The sequence below is a fragment of the Tachysurus fulvidraco genome, chromosome 3, assembly GCF_022655615.1.
Source record: "Tachysurus fulvidraco isolate hzauxx_2018 chromosome 3, HZAU_PFXX_2.0, whole genome shotgun sequence".
Classification (NCBI taxonomy): domain Eukaryota; kingdom Metazoa; phylum Chordata; class Actinopteri; order Siluriformes; family Bagridae; genus Tachysurus; species Tachysurus fulvidraco.
Window position 1 is genome coordinate 27,515,950 of NC_062520.1, and position 21,060 is coordinate 27,537,009.

Here is a 21,060-nt window from a genome sequence, read left to right on the forward strand (position 1 = left end):
TAATGGCCTGATTGGGTCGAAAAGGCGGTCTTCCATTCATCCCCCTCTCTGATCCGGATGAGGTTGTAAGCGCTGCGTAAGTCCAATTTCGTGAAGTATCGGGCCTGGCGGAGCTGTTCGAGAGCCGACGGCACGAGGGGAAGAGGATACCGGAACTTGACTGTCATGTCGTTCAGCGCCCGGTAGTCAATGCATGGGCGGAGGCCTCCATCTTTTTTCTTCACGAAGAAGAACCCGGAGGATGCCGGGGAGACAGAGGGTCGGATGAAGCCCTTCTGGAGCTCCTCCTCGATGTAGGTTTTCATGGCTGCCGTCTCTGGTTGCGACAGCGGGAAGATTCTCCCTCTGGGTGGAGTGGATCCAGGCAGAAGTTCTATGGCGCAGTCACTGGGCCGGTGCGGTGGTAGTTCGGTGGCCCGAGTCTTGCTGAAGGCCGCCGAAAGGTCTTGGTATTCCGCTGGGAGTTTAGAGGTGGTGGAAGTGGAGCATACAGAGAGCGTGGTGCTGGGTCGTGGGGTTTTCGGAGGCAGTGGCTGGTGTCGGTGGCATGCTTCGCCCCAGCTTGAGATGTGCAGGTCTCTCCAGGAGATGACGGGGTTGTGAAGTTGGAGCCAGGGGAAGCCTAGGATGAGGGTGTGACGCGGGGAGCGGATGATGTGGAAAGGCAGGTATTCTTGATGGTGAGGGCCCACCTGCAGCCGGAGACGCCTGGAGATGTGCATGATGGGGCCCTCACTGAGCGGCCTGCCGTCTACCGCCTCCACTGCCAAAGGAAAAGCACATGGGGTCACTGGCACGTTATAGGCTTGCGCAAACTCCCTTGACATGAAATTGCCCGCGGCGCCGGAGTCGATTAGAGCAGACTGGTTAATCATTTTCCCCCGTATTTCAACTTGTACTTGTACTACCGCGCAGTTCGAAGATTGAGGAATGAGCGGGTCAGGACTCACCGATGTGTTCCGTCTGCCGGGCGGCTTGTTGGGGCAGGCGGCCAGTCTGTGACCGGCTTCTCCGCAGTAGAGGCAGAGTTGGAAGCGGAAGCGTCTTGCTCTCTCCTCAGGCGTGAGGTGCGTGGCGTCGAGCTGCATGGGCTCGGGGTCCGCCGGTCGGGCTGTGCGAAGTGTCTCGCGCGCGTATCGGGCGGTGTGCGTAGGAGGTCGACGTGTCCGCATCAAATTGTCAATGCGGATGGACAGGTCAATGAACTCCGTCAAATCTCTCCCTTCATCACGGCAGGCGAGCTCGGCTTGTAGACCCGGATGCAGCCCTTTGCGGTAGATCACCTTTAGGGGTCGCTCCTCCCAACCTGTCTCGGCGGCGAGCGTACGGAATGTCAGCGCGTACTCAGCGGCGGGACGGTCGCCCTGAGATACGGCCAACAAACGCTCCTCTGCGCTCTCACCCGTGGCGGAGTGCTCGAAGACAGCGCGGAATTGGGAGAGGAAGTGTTCAAACGTGGGGAAGGCGGAGCCATCCTCTTGCCAAACCGCCGTGGCCCACTCCAGCGCTTTCCCGGTGAGGAGCGTGCACACAAACGCTATGCGGCTAGCGGCGGTCGGATACAGGGACGGTTGTTGCGCCACAAAGAGCTGACATTGCATTAAGAAACCTCCGCATTTTCCAGGATCTCCGTTAAACTTTTCCGGAAACGCGAGCCGCGGGCTGGTGACAGCTGGGGTCGCGACGGGATCGGTCGGCGGACGGGGCGCCGGTGCCGGAGGGTTCGGAGCCGCAGCGGAGCCTCACAGACCTTGTAACGCCGCAGCGAGCTCTCCGATGAGCGAGGTAAGTCGCGTTAGTTGTTGGTGGTGTCCGGCGAGCTGCTGGGCTTGAGCGGAGAGCTGGGTGGCAAGCTGAGAGACGGCTGCTGGATCGCTTGGGGGCGAAGTCTTCTGTAATGATGAGTCGTAAGACTGAGGATCCATTTGCAGCTTTAATATATAATCTCGGAAACAACAGGCAGAGTTCAATACCGGTAAACACGACAGTGTAGGTAAGGCAAAAACGTAGTCAGAACAACAGGCAAAAGGTCAGGGCAGGCAGAAATCAGTCGTGAGGCAAAATACAGAAACAGATCAAAAACCAGAAACAGGAACAATCAGACAACGCTCAGAATGATAGCCGTAGCAAATCAAGACTTCGCAATGGGATCAAGTTCGTTTGCTTATTTAAGTGCGCCAGCTGATAGAGAACAGCTGGTGCACTGATTAGGCTGAGCGGGGTGTAGTGGGAAGTGTAGTCCGGGAGCACTTAATACTCCGGAGACGATTCTCTCCGTTGTGGGTGCGGAGGTGAGGCAGGTGTGCTGATCATGACAGCTACACAGTCGTGAGTCAGCACAGTAAACAGCAGTGGACTGAGCAGACAGCCCTGAGGGGCCCCAGTGCTCAGCGTGGTGGTGCTGGAGATGCTGTTCCCGATCCAAACTGACTGAGATCTTCCAGCCTTCTTTGGTTCGGGGACGATGGTGATTGTCTTGAGGCATGTTGGAACAACGGTGTTACTCAGGGAAATGTTGAAGAGGTCAGTCAAGCCATCTGCTAGCTGTTCTGTACATTTCATGAGCACCCTACCAGGAATGTTGTCTGGTCCAGCAGACTTCCGTGGGTTAACTATACTTAGAGTTCTCCTCACATATAGGCCATGGTTAGACAAAGTACCTGGTTGATGTGGGGAGGAATGGTCTGCATTTCTGTCGCACAAAATGAGGTAAGCCCATCTAGCTAAATGGCAGCACCCAGAACCCTGATGCTGAGCCATGTCTCCCTAAAAACAATGACGAAGCAGTCTCTAAACTCACGCTGTGTTCCGTTTAATTTGGATGTAGTCTGTTTTATTGTCCAGGCCGCAAACATTAGAAAGTAGAATGTAAAGGAGTGCCGGCTGGCTAGGGGAAGCGAAGCACGCGGCAAGTCAGGTGGGGGAGCAAGGCACACCGTGGTATAGCCAGAGGGGGCCGAGCAATATCCATAGCTGAGCAGATGGGTCAGCTGAGCACAAGGACCAAGCAACGTCCACAGTTGAACAAACGTCCGCGCAACAACCCGCAACCCGACCCATGTCCCGAAAGGAGGGAAGGAACCATCCTCCACAGCTCGCCTGAACTGTACCGTGTCCCCACTGAAGCAGAATGGAGAGGGGGAAAAGGGGCATATCCAGAGGGGAAAAAAAAATTCTAATAAAAAAACAGACCAGTACGACCCCTGACCTCTTGATGTCAAGATGTGAGGTGGCATCCCCATGGAAAACCTGCCAGGTCCCGAAGCCGCCAAGTAAGCTTGGAGTGTCCTGTTAGGTCTGTAAGTGGTGCAGTCCTACTGTCAGAAATGGTGGGGATAAAAATCAGACCCAAACACAGGATTAACAAGTAAAAAACCCACAAAATTTAATAACAAAAAAAAAAAAAAAAAAGAAACAGACAGGGAACATAAATATACAAGCACATGAAACAAGAACCGGCAAACCATGAACCAGGAACTGACACACAACAGACAAGGACTAACTGCAACGCAGGGGAAATAAATAGAAATGATAATGAGTCCAATTACAAATAGGTGAGAAGGACGAGACACTTGACGCAAAACACACTGCCGGAACGCTCCCTAATGTTCCCGGCAGAGAATGTCCAAGTCCTGACAGGACTGTTTATTAGTATCCGGCACTTCAGCCATCTAGGTTTGAGGTGACCCACAGGATGATGATGATAAATATTCAATGTTTTCCAGTTCAAAATGCCTCAACCTGCCTTTACTATTTGAGGAGAATAAAATCTGAGCACACGGTTGATCAGTGTTGGGAATTTTATGTTCTTTTATTGACATTCAAGCATGAATTTGCATGAATTATTTGAATTAAGCATGAACATGAATTATTTGCAATAAACAACTATACTGATTTATTGAAAGCTTTCTTGCTCTAACTGCTTTATTTAATTATTTCCATCACTGTCCCCACTTATGCTTTGTTTATACAGAATATGGAGAATCTGTGGAAAAGGTTTGTTTATTTTTAATGGCAAGAAGATGGATTTTTTTTGTCACGTGGAATGCTTGTTGTGTCACCCACAGATACTTTTACTGTATTTAATTAAGTAGCCCTGAAGATTCTTAAAAGTAAAGCTTAAAAGTGAGGCATGTGACAGGTAGGTGTGATCTATATCTTCACTTCATCTGGAGGCTGTTCTCCATTAAGAACTGCCAGGGTATTGACAACCATTCTCTCCAGCATGATTCGAGAGGTCTCCACGGTGTGCGTCCCCATGTGTGGTAAGACAATTACGTTTGGAAGCGACAATAAAGGGTGATCTCTATAACAATAAATATTATAACCAATAGAAAATTAGATTAATGCATTTTATTCACTTATAACTTTTTATCTCTGATAAAAGTAACAAAATAAAAACAACAGATTGTACCTTGGAAGAGGCTCGGGATATGTGACATCAAGCGCTGCAGCTTTAATGACTTTCTTTTGGAGAGCATCAACCAAAGCATCTTGGTCAACAACCAAACCTTAACAAGAAAAAAATTAACAATTTTTAATACTTATTTTACAGGTGAACTTCAAAAGCCAAAAGAACTTCCCTAGGAGCCCAAAATCCAACAATCTGGGTGATTAATGGATGATTTTACTGTTACCAAACCGGCCTATGCTCAGGCAAGTGGGTTCCTGAAGCAATTGGACCAAATGTTCACTAGGATGCTATCAGGATATAAGACAGCACTGGCAAAAAAGGAACAGATGGCATCATGACAACGTGCTCTCAGTGTACAAAGCAAGGTGGAAGAAACCAAAAACAAAGCATTTCGCACCACCACCATCTATAAGGGGTCTGGAGTTGAGTCACGTCAACTGGACTTCTTTCTTTTTAGATCGAATTGTTTTACCACTCATCCGAGCAGCTTCTTCAGTTTGAGTAAAGTTGGCAGAATTTAACAAATTTGTATCCTCCACAAGGGGGGCACGGTGGCTTAGTGGTTAGCACGTTCGTCTCACACCTCCAGGGTTGGGGTTCGATTCCCGCCTCTGCCTTGTGTGTGTGGAGTTTGCATGTTCTCCCCGTGCCTCGGGGGTTTCCTCTGGGTACTCCGGTTTCCTCCCCCGGTCCAAAGACATGCATGGTAGGTTGATTGGCATCTCTGGAAAATTGTCATGAGTGTGTGAGTGAATGAGAGTGTGTGTGTGCCCTGCGATGGGTTGGCACTCCGTCCAGGGTGTATCCTGCCTTGATGCCCGATGACGCCTGAGATAGCACAGGCTCCCCGTGACCCGAGAAGTTCGGATAAGTGGTAGAAAATGAATGAATGAATGAATCCTCCAGGTTCAAGGATCCTCCCCTTCCTGGATAGCTTTGTAGAAACCTTTCCAACCTGAAGACCTTAGAGACTAAGACAGAGACTTGTCCACACCAAACACAAGAAGAAATTCATGTGGTAGCTTAGTGTTTAAGGTGTAGGAGGACATATTTCTGCAATCCTGCCAACTTCCCTCAGACTGAAGAAGCTGCTTGGATGAGTAGTGAAACATTTCAATCTAACAATCAAAGTTAAAACAAAGTTGACATAACTCGACTTCAAGATAACAGCACTTGGATGACTGGTAATCTTCACAGACAGAGATATAAGGACAGAGTGATGCCCTCAGCACAAAGTGAAGCTAGATATCGATGGGAGATCAGAGTCAACCTGAGAATGGTTAAGAGGCTGTGACCAAAAAACAACAGCCCATAAAGTTCTTTTCACAGCATGTCATATAATTACTAATTACTAATAATAATTTTTATGTAATTATAATTATATATATATATATATATATATATATATATATATATATATATATATATATATATATATATATATATATATATATATATATATACACACACACAAATATAATTATGACATGCTGTGGAAAGAACTTTTTGGCCAGTCACAGAAACTAAGAGCAAAAAAACAACAACTAAAAGCCAGGTAGAAAGCAACATTTATTTGGCCACAATGGCTGGTGATCTACAAGCTGGAGAACGTTGTGTTTCTATGTCAAAACATTGATAAATGTTGGTCCCCACCTTATGACACGTGGTCCATTGTAGCCTTCTACAACAAAACTAGATGGTTGTACACAGGGTACCTCTGAGATATTTTTAAGAAAGACAGCATACATACCAACTAAACAAAGGAAATGTATAAAATGAATGACAGCCATTTATTTTGTGGGAAGTATAATATGCCTTTACCTCTGCTAATATTAATGAGGGTACTGCTGGGCTTCATCATGGCGAGTTCTTTAGTGCCAATCAGCTTGTGTGTGTGAGGAGACAGATAGACCACAATCATTACAAAGTCAGACTTCTGCAGCAGCTCCTCCATTTTCTCACAATACACAGCACCTACAGCCCTCTCATCCTCTTCTGTCCTGTAATCACCAAGGAACAATGATTGGTTTTAATGAAATAGAAATGAACAACAATGCATGTTGTTTCCTCGGACATAAATGATATTATTCATATTATTTTAAAACCCTTACCAGGTAACAAACCTGAATGCAAATGTGTGACACGTGTGTATTTCAATGTTAAACATTTGTTTCACCTTCTAACCCCAAAATAACCCACAGATGGCAACAAAGTGGTTTAACTCAAACTAAGAAAGATAATTTTACTGTACAATAATCCAGAGACGTCTGGTTCTTTAAGAATAGTTTAAACCTGTTAGGATCTAGCCCGGACTTTTTCCATGTGCCTTTTGTTTATGTCTTGTGTTCACGTGTCTGCCCCACCCTTGTCTATTCCTTCCCGCCTCAGCACACCTGTCCTTTATGTGTCTAATTAGTTTCAGTCTTAAGCCGCGTTGCCTGATTTTTTAGTTTCAGTTTTGTATGTTACATTTAATAAATCAGCTTTATTTTTTCTATCCAGCATTTAGGTGTGAATTTTATCCACGACGACACCCTGCTTTACTGACAGAAGGATTCTGCCACATTCAGACCCAGCGGGATAGCGTCTAGCCTGGCACTGGATTATATTGGGAGCAGATTTAAAGTGCATTTGCCTGAAATTAAAAAAATTGCAATCCTTATTTATACTGTAAACATTTTTTGACCATTTGATACAGAAAAATAAAATATAATCAGTAAATAATAATAAATTCCAATTGATCAGCAACGTTAACTAAAGTGTTTCCACACACTGGACTGTTACATTATATATATATATATATTTTATACACATCTAGTTGAATCTAATGTACAGCACATGTGAGTCCTTACCTTCGATTTCTGTTATGATAGAGGATTCGCATGTCAAAACTTTGAGCTCTTTTGGCAACCTTAAATCCAATTCGCCCCATACCGATGATACCCAAGGTGGCACCACTGACATCATTGCCTAAAGAAGACTCTGGCATGTATTCTGATTCATGGTATTTTGAAAAGTTATGTCCTGCATAAGAAATAAAATAGCAACTAGTGAGCATCTAGTGAGTGAAATAAGTTAACAAATTTGTAAATGCGTATCCCTACCTTCAAGAATTTTCCTTGCTGATGCCAACATCAGTCCCATCCCAATGTCTGCTGTGGAATTATCAACTACGTGGGGAGTGTTGCAGACCTTCACTCCAAAACTATTGATTAGCGGTATATCCAGGTGGTTCACTCCTACACCACCATTCGCAACAACCTGAAGTTTGGGTAATGCCTGTAAAAGTTCCCGATTCACATTTAAGGGTTTACCCCACACAAAGATTGCCTGGATCTTCTCTGCAAAATGTTCCTTCCTTTCATAAAATTCTTCATACTCGATTATTGTGAAATGCTTCTCAATGAACGGCTTAAAACACATGTAGATACCCTTTGGTCCAATAATTGGGGCCAGTATGCAGGGTTTCTCCATAATCTGTAAAAGACAGAATTTAATTCATTGTTAATAAGCAGTTCTTTTTTTGGCTTTACACTGAAGACATTTGGGATTTGGATCTAAAAATTAGCGTACGAAGACAGATCAGATTTTCAGCTATGATTTCCTGATATGAATATCTTTTCTTGGTTTGAACTGCAAACCATTTTGAAGCTGAGAACAGAGGGGGAAATCATTGTAACTACTGTGCACACAGGGTATAACCAATAAAACAAATGGATTCTCCTGAAAAAAAAACACTAGTTTACCACCAACCAGATGTTAAGTCAGCCAAGGAAAACAACAGCAGTTGATAATATTGTAAGAGCTTGGAGATACATATAAAAAACAGTCACTGACATCCACAGGAGGTCCCAATGTAAGAAAAAAAGACTTTAAGAGCAGAAATATAGAGGCCATAACACAAGAGGCAAACTACCACCAGTAAACAGTAAAAATCAGATCAACAGTAAAAATCAGATGCGCAGAGTCACAAAATCTGGCAGGAACAATTGTTATGAACTGATAAGATTAAAATTGTGTATTAAGTGTTGTTCTGGGCCTTGATACTGATTGGCTGAGCTACGTTCCAATCTCTTTAAACACACTCATGTAACAAAAGCCTCGTTACGTTAGTATTTCTGCACCAAATAAATTGTTTTAAAATGTCAGAATTTGTTGAGAATTTTGATATACTGTACAGGGTGAGCTAAGTGTGGACGAGTCGTTAAAAGAGATCGACAGGATTAGAAGATTTAAAAAAAAAGTACATGCTGAAATTAATTAAATTGAATTGAATTGCATAATTATTTTGTTACACTAACAATACAAACAAACAAACAAACAAAAATAACTGGATTTAAATCAACTGCCAGGTTTTGTACAATATACACATTACAGTTTGGCCGCACGATAAAGCACGATAATAATCCAGTCTACAATGTTAATTGTGTTGTACCCATTCTGTTACAGTCATATGTAGTGCTCAACACTGCAATCATGTTGATTCAAGCTGAAAGGTGCACTAATGCCACCTAGTGGGCTGGCGAGTTAAATTGAGTTTAAAATTTGTGAGTTGATGCTTCTGTGATGCTTGGACATTAATCTGATAAATGTTGCTGAAGAAGTACATGCAGTTACTTGTAATGACAATTTTATAAAAGCAGTAAGCCTGTAAATTTATTGCAAGCAAGGGAAATACATCCAAATATTAAGCGTTATTATTCAAAGACTGGAAACTGGTCTTATATGTTTGCTGACCTAAAAATTGGGTAGTCTGCCACCAAGGTTGTTATAAGTTGTTACCACATGCACGTGTAAATATCAGCTAAAATCACTAAAAGCACGTGGGTGACAGCCTCACGTTATCAAGTCAGGTGTCAAGTAGGATTTTATTGTTATTCATCTATAGAGCTTGAATATATTGGAATGAATCGATATTTATTCAGGACTAAGGTGCAACACGATAGAATAAAGATTTGCATAACAACACATACACTAGACATTAAATACACAGCAATAAAAAACACAGTACATGGACTGTAACTGTAAACTATTGAGTAAAGTGACATCAGCTGTTCTCCCAATCCGCTGTAGTGAGACAGATAGTCAGGGAGCTCTGGTGAAGACGGAAGGAGGCACTTGGTTCTCATTAGCCTCCACAATTATTTCAGGCACATGAGCAGGTAATATTGAGAGTCAAGAAGAGTTCCTCCATTATGTGCACACAGAAACGCAGTTGTTCCATGGATGTGTAGGGGTGATTAGTCTACTTGGGTCACCCTAAAGTCGACATTCATCACAATTAAGATGCAGATCACGCTTGTTTGTTTTTGCTGGAAATGGGACTGGTCCACTTCAGAAAACAGATGAGCCACAGCCCACCCCATCCCCCTGCAGTCTATTCCAATAAAATGCAATGCCATCAAATATTAACCAAATCCAGGTTAAATTTTGACTCTTTTTTTGTATATATGAAATTTTGTATATGTCTTATACATTAAATACAAACAAAATTAAATCTGTCCCTTAGCTGTTATTATGGATTGATTACTTCTTATAAAAATAGATACACTCACTGACTTAAGGAAAAAATTAGTTTGCCTTGGTGTGTGTGTAAACCTTTGGCTTCAAGTGTACTTAATATATTCAAAAAAAGAAATCATTAAACTCTCTTGGACTTTCATTCCTGGAGCCCAGCCTAAACACTACAGTGATATCACTGCATAAATATTATAAAAATTTGAAGGAGAAAAAAAACCTGAATAACCTGATCAAGTTACAACTGACAATTAATCTTTGAGGCATGGCTCAATCATTAAGAAACAAACACTTTGTCGACACTTGGAAAGCCTAATACTAATACTAATACTAATACTAATTCTGAATTTTGGCTCAATTTTTGTCACAAAAACGACAAAAACAAACAAATCAAAACAACTACAACAAAAAAATGAAATAAAATAACAGACAGTTTTGTTTAAGTATACTGTATGTAATCTACTGGATAAAATGTCCAACTTACAGTAACTAATGACATAAATCCTAGTGGTTTTTGATTTGGTGTAATAAAGGATATGGTGCTATCAGTGGACTCATATAACATGTAACATATCCAGTAGGTGGTGGAGATTCGCATGGAGGTTAAATATATATTCGATTACCATTCGAGAATCTCTCTTGTAGTGCGTAAGTAATGAATGCAGAAAAGTGCATGTCTTACTTTGAAGCCTAGAGAAGGTGCTTTGAAAGTCCTTTGGGAGCTCGCGTGAAAGTTTACTGAAGACTGCTTCAGGAACGAAAATATCTGGCTCTTTATGTGGAGTAAGTAAGGGCTCGTCTAAAAAGTGCATGACATCAGAATCAGAATGTTTTATTCGCCAAGTGTGCGCAGACTCACAAGGAATTTATTGTGGGTTTTAAAGTCTTGATACATACACACATACACACATATGTGTGTATGTGTATAACGTACACACATGTGTACACATGTGTATAACATACACACATACATACATGGGCGTAAATCCCGGGGGATACAAAAAATTATTTAAAAAATATCGTACTCTCTATTGTGAAAAATATATGTATGTATACCTAAATAATTGTGTAAGTAGAAAAAAACAACAACGCAAAAATCACTTAGAAACAGTTGAGCCCCCCCCCCCTTCCTCACAGTGGTTTGACCCACTTCCCAGGTCATCTCGCCTACTCTACACACACGAGTCATAGGTGTGTGTGTGTGTGTGTGTGTGTGTGTGTGTGTGTGTGTGTGTGTGTGGCTCAGTTAATGTTGAACTCCATTAAGTAGGGGGTTTTATTCACTTTAAATAAAGCGATTCTCTTTAATATAGTAAAATTAAAATCTTACTTATCTAGTTAACGTTAGCTTGTTTACAATAGCTTGTTAACGTTAGCTTGTTTACAATAGCTTGTTAACGTTAGCTTGTTTACAATAGCTTGTTAACGTTAGCTTGTTTACAATAGCTTGTTAGTGCACTGTAACTAACACGCCAAAGCCGTTTCCCATGCATTGTTTTATTTGGGACGACTTGGCATAATGTTAACTTAACATTAACGGCCACAATTAGCATATTGTTTAGCTGTGCATTTACTGTATATTTTTTTTGTATAATCAATTTGTATTGTTTTTAAGTGTCTCCCCACTAAGCCACCGTGCCACCGTTTTAAGTGTCTTAATTAATTTTAAATAAAATTGTAAACCATTTTTTAATTCTTTGTTTTTTGTGATTATTTATATGATTGTTTTACTTTCTTTGAAGAAAAACTTTGAAAATAACCATAACGTCTCCATGCTACATAATAATGATAAAAGCAAAGATTTTCACTGTGAGGACGTCTTTATAAGTACAATTAGACTGTTATTTGTGTGTCCCCCTTCAAAAATTTCTCATGAGATATTTTATATTTTTTATATGTTTAGATATTTTATATTTAAAACGCTTATTTCTCACGCTCTCCCGCCACACATCGTATTTCTGACGAAATTATTATTTTTTTGACTATTTATCATATATTTAATGCCGCACCGCACAACAAGCGCGTCTTCCCTGGAGTTCTTAGTCGAGCCTGACATCAGCCATTAAAAAAAGAGCTACACAATAGGCAATCAGAAAATAGCACTATCTGGGTAAGATAACCATTGTAAACAAACAAACATATTCAGAGGGTATTTTCGATGGTCGGCTTGAACAAAATGGTGGCTGCAACACGAAACAGCGTGTCTCTGGACAGGACATTGTCCTCAATCATGACCCTAAAAATGGCTGGGCTTGAGAACTCTTTTAAATGCGAGCAACATTAAGGAGACACACACACACACACACACACACACACACACACACACACACACACACACACACACACAGACAAATTAATAAATGGAAATTAAACAAATACTTTGTATTTGGTTAAATTGCGGTCAGTGATCCTTACCAAACAAAACATTCATTCATTCATTTTCTACCGCTTGTCTGAACTTCTCGGGTCACGGGGAGCCTGTGCCTATCTCGGGCGTCATCGGGCATCAAGGCAGGATACCCCCTGGACAGAGTGCCAACCCATCGCAGGGCACACACACACTCTCATTCACTCACACACTATGGACAATTTTCCAGAGATGCCAATAAACCTACCATGCTTGTATTTGGACCGGGGTAGGAAACCACCGAGGCACAGGGAGAACATGCAAACTTCGCATACACAAGGCGGAGGCGGGAATCGAACCCCCAACCCTGGAGGTGTGAGGCAAACGTGCTAACCACTAAGCCATCATGCCCCCCACCAAACAAAACAATTATTATTTAATTATTATTATACTCCCCCCTTTATTTATTTGTTTGTTTGTTTGTTTGTTTGTTTGTTTGTTTGTTTTAGATGGGGGGGTGGCTGTTGGAGATGTCACGCTTGCCTGTCTTCCAAAACTTGAGAGATGGAAAATGAATTACAGAATGAATTACCGAAAGCAGGTAATAATCCCTGTATTAGCTGTTTAAACCGGATATGGCATTGGGGGAAAATACAGTTGTACAAGTCCTGAAGGTTGGGCAGGTGAACATCAGTGATTCTTTCTGCTGTCCTAACAGTCCATTCTAACAGTCTTCTTAAATCTAATTTGCTGGCTAACCCAAAACAAACAGTTATAGAAGAGTGCAGAACTGACACAAAAACAGCTGAGTAATCTGTGCCTGTGGCAGGTTGTACTTTTTCAGTTGACAAATGAAATGCAACCTCTGCTGCGCCTTTTTTCACAATAGAGTCACTTTGAATATCACACTTTATGTCCCAGTGGTTCCCAGGATCGTGAAGGAACCAGTATTTCTGCACATGTAATACTGATTGAACATACAGTATTTACACTGTTTTTGTATATTGTCTTTTGTTTATTGTCTTTTGACTTTTGTTTAATTAATGTCTTGTATTTTTTTTGTTTGCACTGTCAAAAACAAAAAAAGTCTTATGTCCTGCACTGTTTGCACCAGGTTGCACAGATGCACTTTATGTGGCTAAGACTACTTACTAAATCCTTAGCTTTCTCTTTGTTTTATGTAGCACCACAATCCTGGAGAAACATCTCATTTCACTGTGTACAGCAACAGCTATATATGGTTGAAATGACAATAGAAGTGTTTTTGACTTGACTTCTGTCCGTAATGGTGCGTGGGGATACATCTATATCTATATATATATATCTATATATATATATCTATATATATATATATATATATATATATATATATATATATATATATGAGAAAGAGAGAGAGAGAGAGAGAGAGAGAGAGAGAGAGAGAGAGAGAGAGTAAATACAATAGTAAATTTTAATTTTAAATTTATTAAACAAAAAAAACACCAAGCAATTAAATTCTATCCAAAAAAAAGTCTACAAAATCTATTTTCTGTAGAAGCTAAAACTGAAGCAGGGGGAATTATGTGAGCAATCTTACGTAGTTGCAACTAAAAAGCTGTAACTTTTTAGATGGTCCCTTTCTGGCTCTAGTCACTAAATAATCCTCTCACCTGCTTCAACCTGTTCTTCACTTCTTCAAGTCACCCAAACTCCTGCCAGATTTGAAGTATTGTGTACAGGATGTAGTTCCTCAGATGGGCGTGAAGAGGCGCCATAGCGATAATCATTGCACTGATAATGTAAACTATTTATGGATGGAACTGAATTCAGGTGTGAAGTTTGTAAACCCCACTAGATATTAAATCCAGCTTGATGAGAGAAGATACCAGCTGCCATAACACAGACTGATCTGGATAGACTGGTAGACTGACAACTGATGTTATTTTCCAGCTTATACAGCACATATGGAGTACAAGCTCGGTCGTCTCAGCCTGTGTGTTTGCACATTAAGAGAAATGTCACTCACAGGATTTAAGTCAAAGGTATTTAATTTATTTAAAAGCTACTGGTTATAATTTATAAAACTATTCAAATCACATTAAGAGAAATCTTTTAACTCTATCACACTAAAACCCTTTTTTCCCCTTAGAGAGCTGACCAAAGAGACTAATAATCTAAATATACAGGCTTGGACAAGGCCAAGCACTGTATCCTGCAGAATCTTGGACTGAATTAATGCTAAGCAGCCTGCTGTGATGTTTCACTTTCCTGTACCCACCATCTGCCTCATCATTTCCATTAGAGAGCAGGGAATAACAGTATTATTTGGTGATGTCCTTACATAGATGGTACATTGCTTAAGAAAAGGAAGGGAAATGTTTCAAATGATACAAGAGCACTTACATGTTTGCATTTGTTTGTAATGTTTTGCAAAAACCTGTAAGTCTGTGGGGAAAACTAAGCATAATGCGAGTCGGCGGGTGTCTCAGATCGGCCAGCTTCAAAGTGCTCGAGCTTTCAGCCTGAACATCCTGAACCCATACGGTCCAGCTGGCACAACTACTAGGTCCAACCGATCCGTACAGAGTTTTAAAATTACAGCACTTGTACAAAATGATTGAGTGAATTTGACCGTTATATAGAAAGAAGGTAAATTCATTTTTATGAAAATCACAGTTTTCTGAAATGAGAAGTTTTCCAAAAGCATTGTGATACAAATATAATGTTTTTAATACATTTGTCACTTCATCATATGTTTTTTTTTTTACATTCTTTAATGTGATTTCAGGGGGGCACGGTGGCTTTGTGGTTAGCACGTTCACCTCACACCTCCAGGGTTGGGGGTTCGATTCCCACCTCTGCCTTGTGTGTGTGGAGTTTGCATGTTCTCCCCATGCCTCGGGGGTTTCCGCCGGGTACTCCGGTTTCCTCCCCCGGTCCAAAGACATGCATGGTAGGTTGATTGGCGTCTCTGGAAAATTGTCCATAGTTTGTGATTGCGTGAGTGAATGAGAGAGAGAGTGTGTGTGTGTGTGTGTGTGTGTGTGTGTGTGTGTGTGTGTGTGTGTGTGTGTGTGTGTGTGTGTGTGTGTGTGAGTGAATGAGAGTGTGTGTGCCCTGCGATGGGTTGGCACTCTGTCCAGGGTGTATCCTGCCTTGATGCCCGATGACGCCTGAGATAGGCACAGGCTCCCCGTGACCCGAGAAGTTCGGATAAGCGGTAGAAAATGAGTGAGTGAGAGAGTGAATGTGATTTCATGTCCCCAAGTCAGAATTCAGTTACTGCTAAATGAATTTCTTAAATCCTAAAATATTTAATCACTTTATCCACAATAAATCTACATTATAAATCTACATTATGAATACCACAGATCATGCTGAGAAAAAAATAATAATCACCGAGATTACCGTAAGTTAGTTCATTTTATTACATACACTATATGGACAAAAGTATTTTGACATTTGACCATTTTAAGGACTTTAATGACAAATTAAAAATAAATAGACATTAATATGAAGTCGGTGTCACCTTTACAGCAACTAGAACAGCTTCCATTCTTCTGGGCAGGTTTTCCACAAAAGTTTCAAGTAATTGTGTGGGAATTTTTGCCCAGTTGTCCAGTGGAGCATTTATGAGGTCAGACACTAATGTTGGGTGAAAAGGCTTTGCTTGCAATCTTCCAGTTCATCCCAAAGGTGTTCAGTAGGGTTGAAGTCAGTTCTCTGTGTAGGCCAGTCTAGTTCTTCCACACATACAACCTTAACTTTATAAACCTTGCATTGTGCACAAGGGCACAGGCATGCTGGAATAGAAAAGGACCTTCTCCAAACTATTCCCACAAACCTGGAAGCACAGCATCTCAACCTGTGAAAAACAGCCCCATACCTATATCACTCCATCACCAAACCTGGCACAATGCAGTCAGGCAGGCAACATTCTTCTGGCATCTGCCAAACCCACACTCACTCATCAGACTGCCAAACAGAGAAGCGTGATGTGTAAAGAAAACATTTCCACTGCTCCAGTATCCAGTGATGACACCACTACTTCCCGTGCTTGGCATTGTACTTGGTGATGTTAGGCTTGCACGCAGCTCGGCAATGGAAACACATTCCACGAAGCACCGACCACACGGATTTTATGTTGATATTAATGCCAGCACTTGGTGAGCCCACTCTATGACTTTTTGTGCTGCTTCCACTTTCCAATAATGGGTCTAGCAGTGACATTTTTTTACAAACTGACTTATTAATCATCCTGTCACAGTACCATACTTGAATTCACTGAGCTCTTCGGAACAACCTTTTTTTTCCCACAGAAGTTTGTAAACGCACACCTTCACCTTCCAAACAATTCAACAGTGCTGTGCTACAAATATAGTCATGTCTAAGACGTTTTTGTCATTTCAACCATAGTCATAGGGACTAAGTACAGTTCCACATAATTTATACAGTGTTGCTTGAAAGTTTGTAAACCCTTTAGAATCTACTATATTTTTGCATAAATTTGACCCAAAACGTCATCAGATTTTCCTAAAAGAAGTCCTAAAAGACTTTCCTAGAAGTCCTAAAAATAAAAAAAATGAACAAAATCAAATTGATATTGAAAAATGAAATAAAAATTCTTCTTCTTCTTTATTTAATTATTCAGAAAAATGATCCATCATTACATATCTGTGACTTGCAAAAGTATGTGAACCTTTGATTTCAGTATCTGTTGTGAGCCCTTGTGCAGCAATAACTGTACGTAAAATTTCTGGTAACTTGTGGTCAGTCTTGCACAACAGCTTAGAAGTATTTCATCTGATTCTTCAGTACAGAACAGCTTTGACTCTGGGATTTTGGTGGGTGTCCTCACGTGAACTGCTTGCACAACATTTCTTTTCAATTGAAGTCAGGACATTGACTTGGCCATTCCAAAACATTATCTTTGTTCCTCTTTAATCATTTTTGTGGTACACAGACATGGGATCATTGTCTTGGTGTGTGACACATTTTCTCTTGAGATGCAGTTCATGGACAGATGTCATCACATTTTCCTTTAGAATTCATTTAGTTATCATTCTGTATTCATCATTCCATCAATGATGGCAAACTGTCCTGGCCCAGATACAGCAATGCAGGCCCAAAGCATGATACTACCACCACCACCACCATGTTTCACAGAAGGTATAATGTTCTTATGCTGGCATGCAAAATGTTCCTTTGTCCCAAAATAACGTTTCTAATTTAAACCAAAAAGTTCTATCTTGGTCTCATTTGTCCACAAATTATTTTTCTAATGGTCCTCTTGCTTGTCCATATGACCTTTAGCAAACCTCTGATGGGCAGCAATGTACTTGTAGTAGACAGAGTAGTGGCTTTCTCCATGCAACTCTGCCTTGCACACCAAGATTGTTCAGTGTTCACCTGATGGCAGTCTCACAAACGTTAACATAAGCCAAAGTAAAAGAGGTTCCTAGTTCAGTTGCATAGAGGTTTTCCTGGGTTCCTTTTTGACCCAACAGACTAGTTGTTATTCCATGTCTTCCTTCTGGAGTGACCTTTGTTGGTTGAACACTTTTGTGGACGGTAGCAATGGTCTTACATTTCCTCCATTTGTATAGAATCTGACTATCTACAGTCTGACTATAGATTTGTGGAGTCCAAACTCTTTAGAGATGGTTTTATAGCCTAATCCAACCCAATCAGCAACTTTTTTTCTGAAGTCCTCAGAAATCTGCATTGTTTTTGCCATTATCCACTTCCACAAACACACATCAAATTTCAAAATGGTTTAAGAAATATCTAAACTTGGGAGAGCAGTGTTTGCCGAGTCAGTTCACCAACCTACAGAGGGTATGTGAGGATGCTTCGGGTTGTAAACTACTTTAGTACGAAATAGATAATATATAATATACTGTACATTATTAGATGCATTAATGCATAAATAAATCTTACTAAATTTTTAAAATAAATTTCAGAAATCTTTTTTTTTTATGTAACGAGGTTGTGAGCTGATAATATTGCCCTTGAACAAGTCTCTTAATCCTCAACTGCTCAAAGATATACAGTATGTATGTTTACTTGTATAAATTAGATTTGAGGGTTTAAACCATGGCATCCTTGACAGGTCCCACAGGTTGTGTCAGGTGCTTGCAGTATGCTTTTCCTGTCCTTAGCACTTCCTGACCCACAGACTTGTGCTGTAATGAAGCTGGTACTTGAGCTACGCTATGGCTCTGATTCTCTCTGGTGTTATTTTTAACCCAGTTCCAATTAAAGCAGCCTATTTGCCCTCAGGCCCCATTGGAACGATAACGTTTCTCCCATGCCTGACTTGCAGAAAGGCAGACAGGAGACATGATTAATCTTTCAAGAGCACAGACATGGATGGTAAAGGACTACAAACACACACTTCAAATGTTCCTTGGAATAAAGACAGATTTCAGCAATAACAGCTGATAAATGTGCAATGTGTCAGTAATGAATATATACACACAGTCAGCAGAAAGAAATCAGACAGTGATGGTCCATACTCAAAATATGTTTCCAGATGTTGCATCAGATTTAGCTTAAGAAGCTTAATTTTAGCTTAAATTTTACCTTAATTAGGAATGATTGAATTGTAAATATGTGGCTGAAACAGTGTTATTTGTGTGTCCAAAAAATATTTATAGTATGACGTCTGACTTGAAGTTGAAGAAATTATTTCAGGAAATTATTAGATTTGATTAGATTAGATTCAACTTTATTGTCATTGTGCAAGGTACATGTACAGTGCCAATGAAATGCAGTTAATGAAATGCATCTAACCAGAAGTGCATAGATTACTTATTTACAAGTGGCAGTGTAATAAATAAGGGTATGAGGTACAGAAGGTGTAGTAATATGTACATATGACTGAATAAGGGAAAATATAGTGTGTATTTTTTTATATAAGTATGATACAGTATGAAGTGATATGACAGATATAGCTGTACAAAAGGAATGTCATTATGAATATATACATATATATATATATACACAAACACGGAATAAACAGAATAAATATGGATGGACATACAGAAGTGTAATGATAGTTTTTCGGTGGTGCAAGGATGCATGATTCATGTATTTTCATGATTCCTGTAAGTGTGACAGAATTGATCCATCATGTGGTTATTTAGTCACCTAAACATACCAAACACAATCTGCTATTGCATTTAATATTACCCGATGAAGGACGTGCAAAACATAAAAGCATCAATGCAGAAAACTCCAGCTGCAGACATTAATCTTATGACAAGTAATTACTAAAGATCAGTAGGTTTCAGGTTGTTGGTAAAAGAGACATAATTTGATAATGAATGTCCTTTAGTTATCTGGTTAGGTAAGAATCATTGGGTACACTGGGCTGCAATGTGTACCTGTGTTATTCATTTTAATTTGATTGTAACATTAGGTCCTTTCTTAAAAAAGAATTAGAGAAAATCTCCATGTAGATTTAGATCCCGATTGAGCATGAGATGACAGAAAGAAGAAACCTTGAGAGAAACCAGACTCGTTGTCTTCTGTGTGACAGAATTATATATATATATATTGTAGGTTGTACATTTTTAATGAACTTTGACTAAATGCATTAACACCTGCCTGCTACAACCCTTTGCACACCATCATCTGCATAATCTTCATATGACATATCGATCATTTTAGCACTCAACACTAATTTCAAACAAACCTCAGGGTCTGTGGAAGGGAATGATTCATATTTTTCCCAATTTTCCCTCACTGACATGCATTATTTTGTAGTAATCAAGCAAATCTGTTGTAAATTTTAATATAATAATAATAATAATAATAATAATAATAATAATAATAATAATAATAATAATAATAATAATAATAATAATGAAGCAGTGTGGAGATCAGAGGCATTGTGACTTTAATCTAAATATATCAGACAGTAATAAAGTAATAAAGGATGCATATCACTCTGTCCCACGGGCAGCTCTGGGACTCTGATCACTGCTTAGTTCATCTGATATCGACCTACAGGCAGAAACTAAAAACAGCTAAACTTGTATTAAGGACTGTAAAAAGATGGGCTAAGGAAGTGGAGCAGGATTTACAAGCCTGTTTCTCTCTCACTGATTGGTCGGTTTTTGAAGCTGCTGCCTCCGACCTGGACGAGCTCACGGACACTGTAACATCATATATTAGTTTCTGTGAGGATTTGTGTATTCTTACCAGGACTCACTTAACTTACAACAATGACAAGCCATGGTTCACTGCAAAACTCAGCCAGCTCCGTCAGGCCAAAGTGGATGCTCACAGGAATGGGGATAGAGTCTTGTACAAACAAGCCAAATACACACTGGAAAAGGAGATCAGAGTGGCAAAGAGAAATTGTTCTGAAAAGCTACGGGCTCAGTTTACCTTTAACAACTCAGCTTCAGTGTGGAAAAGTATGAAAGCCATCACCAACTACACGACACCATCCCCCAGCACTGTGGTGAATCAACAACTGGCAGACGACCTGAACGAGTTCTACTGCAGGTTTGAAAAAGCCCAATTCTCACCTCCTGTAAACCCCGACTCCAACACATGATGTGTGTCAGGTATTCAAGAAGAACAAAAGAAGAAAGGCACCAGGCCCAGACAGTGTTTCACCAGCCTGTCTGAAAACCTGTGCTGATCAACTGGCCCCCATCTTTACAATGATATTCAACAGATCACTGGAGCTGTGTGAAGTACCCTCATGCTTCAAAAGCTCCACGATCATCCCCATACCAAAGAAACTCAAAATTACCGGACTTAATGACTATAGACCTGTGGCTCT

The 21,060-nt window shown here is 40.6% G+C and overlaps 1 protein-coding gene and 1 long non-coding RNA gene across 3 annotated transcripts; one reads left to right on the forward strand and one right to left on the reverse strand.

Moving 5' to 3' along the window:
- Window positions 1-3,786: 3,786 nt before the first annotated feature.
- zgc:136493 (uncharacterized protein LOC692276 homolog) lies at window positions 3,787-10,770 on the reverse strand. 2 transcript variants are annotated; one of them, XM_027154086.2, is made up of 6 exons: window positions 10,614-10,770; window positions 7,519-7,891; window positions 7,267-7,438; window positions 6,236-6,414; window positions 4,415-4,511; window positions 3,787-4,306 (listed from the first exon to the last, which is right to left on the reverse strand). In XM_027154086.2, the coding sequence occupies exons 2-6, from the start codon at window positions 7,886-7,888 to the stop codon at window positions 4,153-4,155; spliced, it is 972 nt and encodes a 323-aa protein (XP_027009887.1). In that variant the 5' UTR covers window positions 7,889-7,891; window positions 10,614-10,770; the 3' UTR covers window positions 3,787-4,152. The 2 variants fall into 2 exon arrangements, with proteins under 2 accessions (XP_027009887.1, XP_027009879.2); XM_027154078.2 differs by lacking the exon at window positions 10,614-10,770 and adding an exon at window positions 10,416-10,504.
- A 1,965-nt stretch (window positions 10,771-12,735) lies between these two features.
- LOC113649129 lies at window positions 12,736-15,046 on the forward strand. Its single transcript, XR_003442073.2, has 3 exons — window positions 12,736-12,879; window positions 14,211-14,302; window positions 14,410-15,046. It is a non-coding gene; the product is annotated as an uncharacterized LOC113649129 (long non-coding RNA).
- The last annotated feature ends 6,014 nt before the right edge of the window (window positions 15,047-21,060 follow it).

Excerpts from the sequence above, each read along its gene's own strand:
- zgc:136493 (XM_027154078.2), bottom strand. The coding sequence starts at position 10,496 with ATGTTATATGAGTCCACTGATAGCACCATATCCTTTATTACACCAAAT. Across the intron at positions 7,892-10,415 it reads GATTTATGTCATTAGTTACT|ATTATGGAGAAACCCTGCAT; the intron begins GTAAGTTGGACA and ends TGTCTTTTACAG. Across the intron at positions 4,512-6,235 it reads CCTCATTAATATTAGCAGAG|GTTTGGTTGTTGACCAAGAT; the intron begins GTAAAGGCATAT and ends TTTCTTGTTAAG.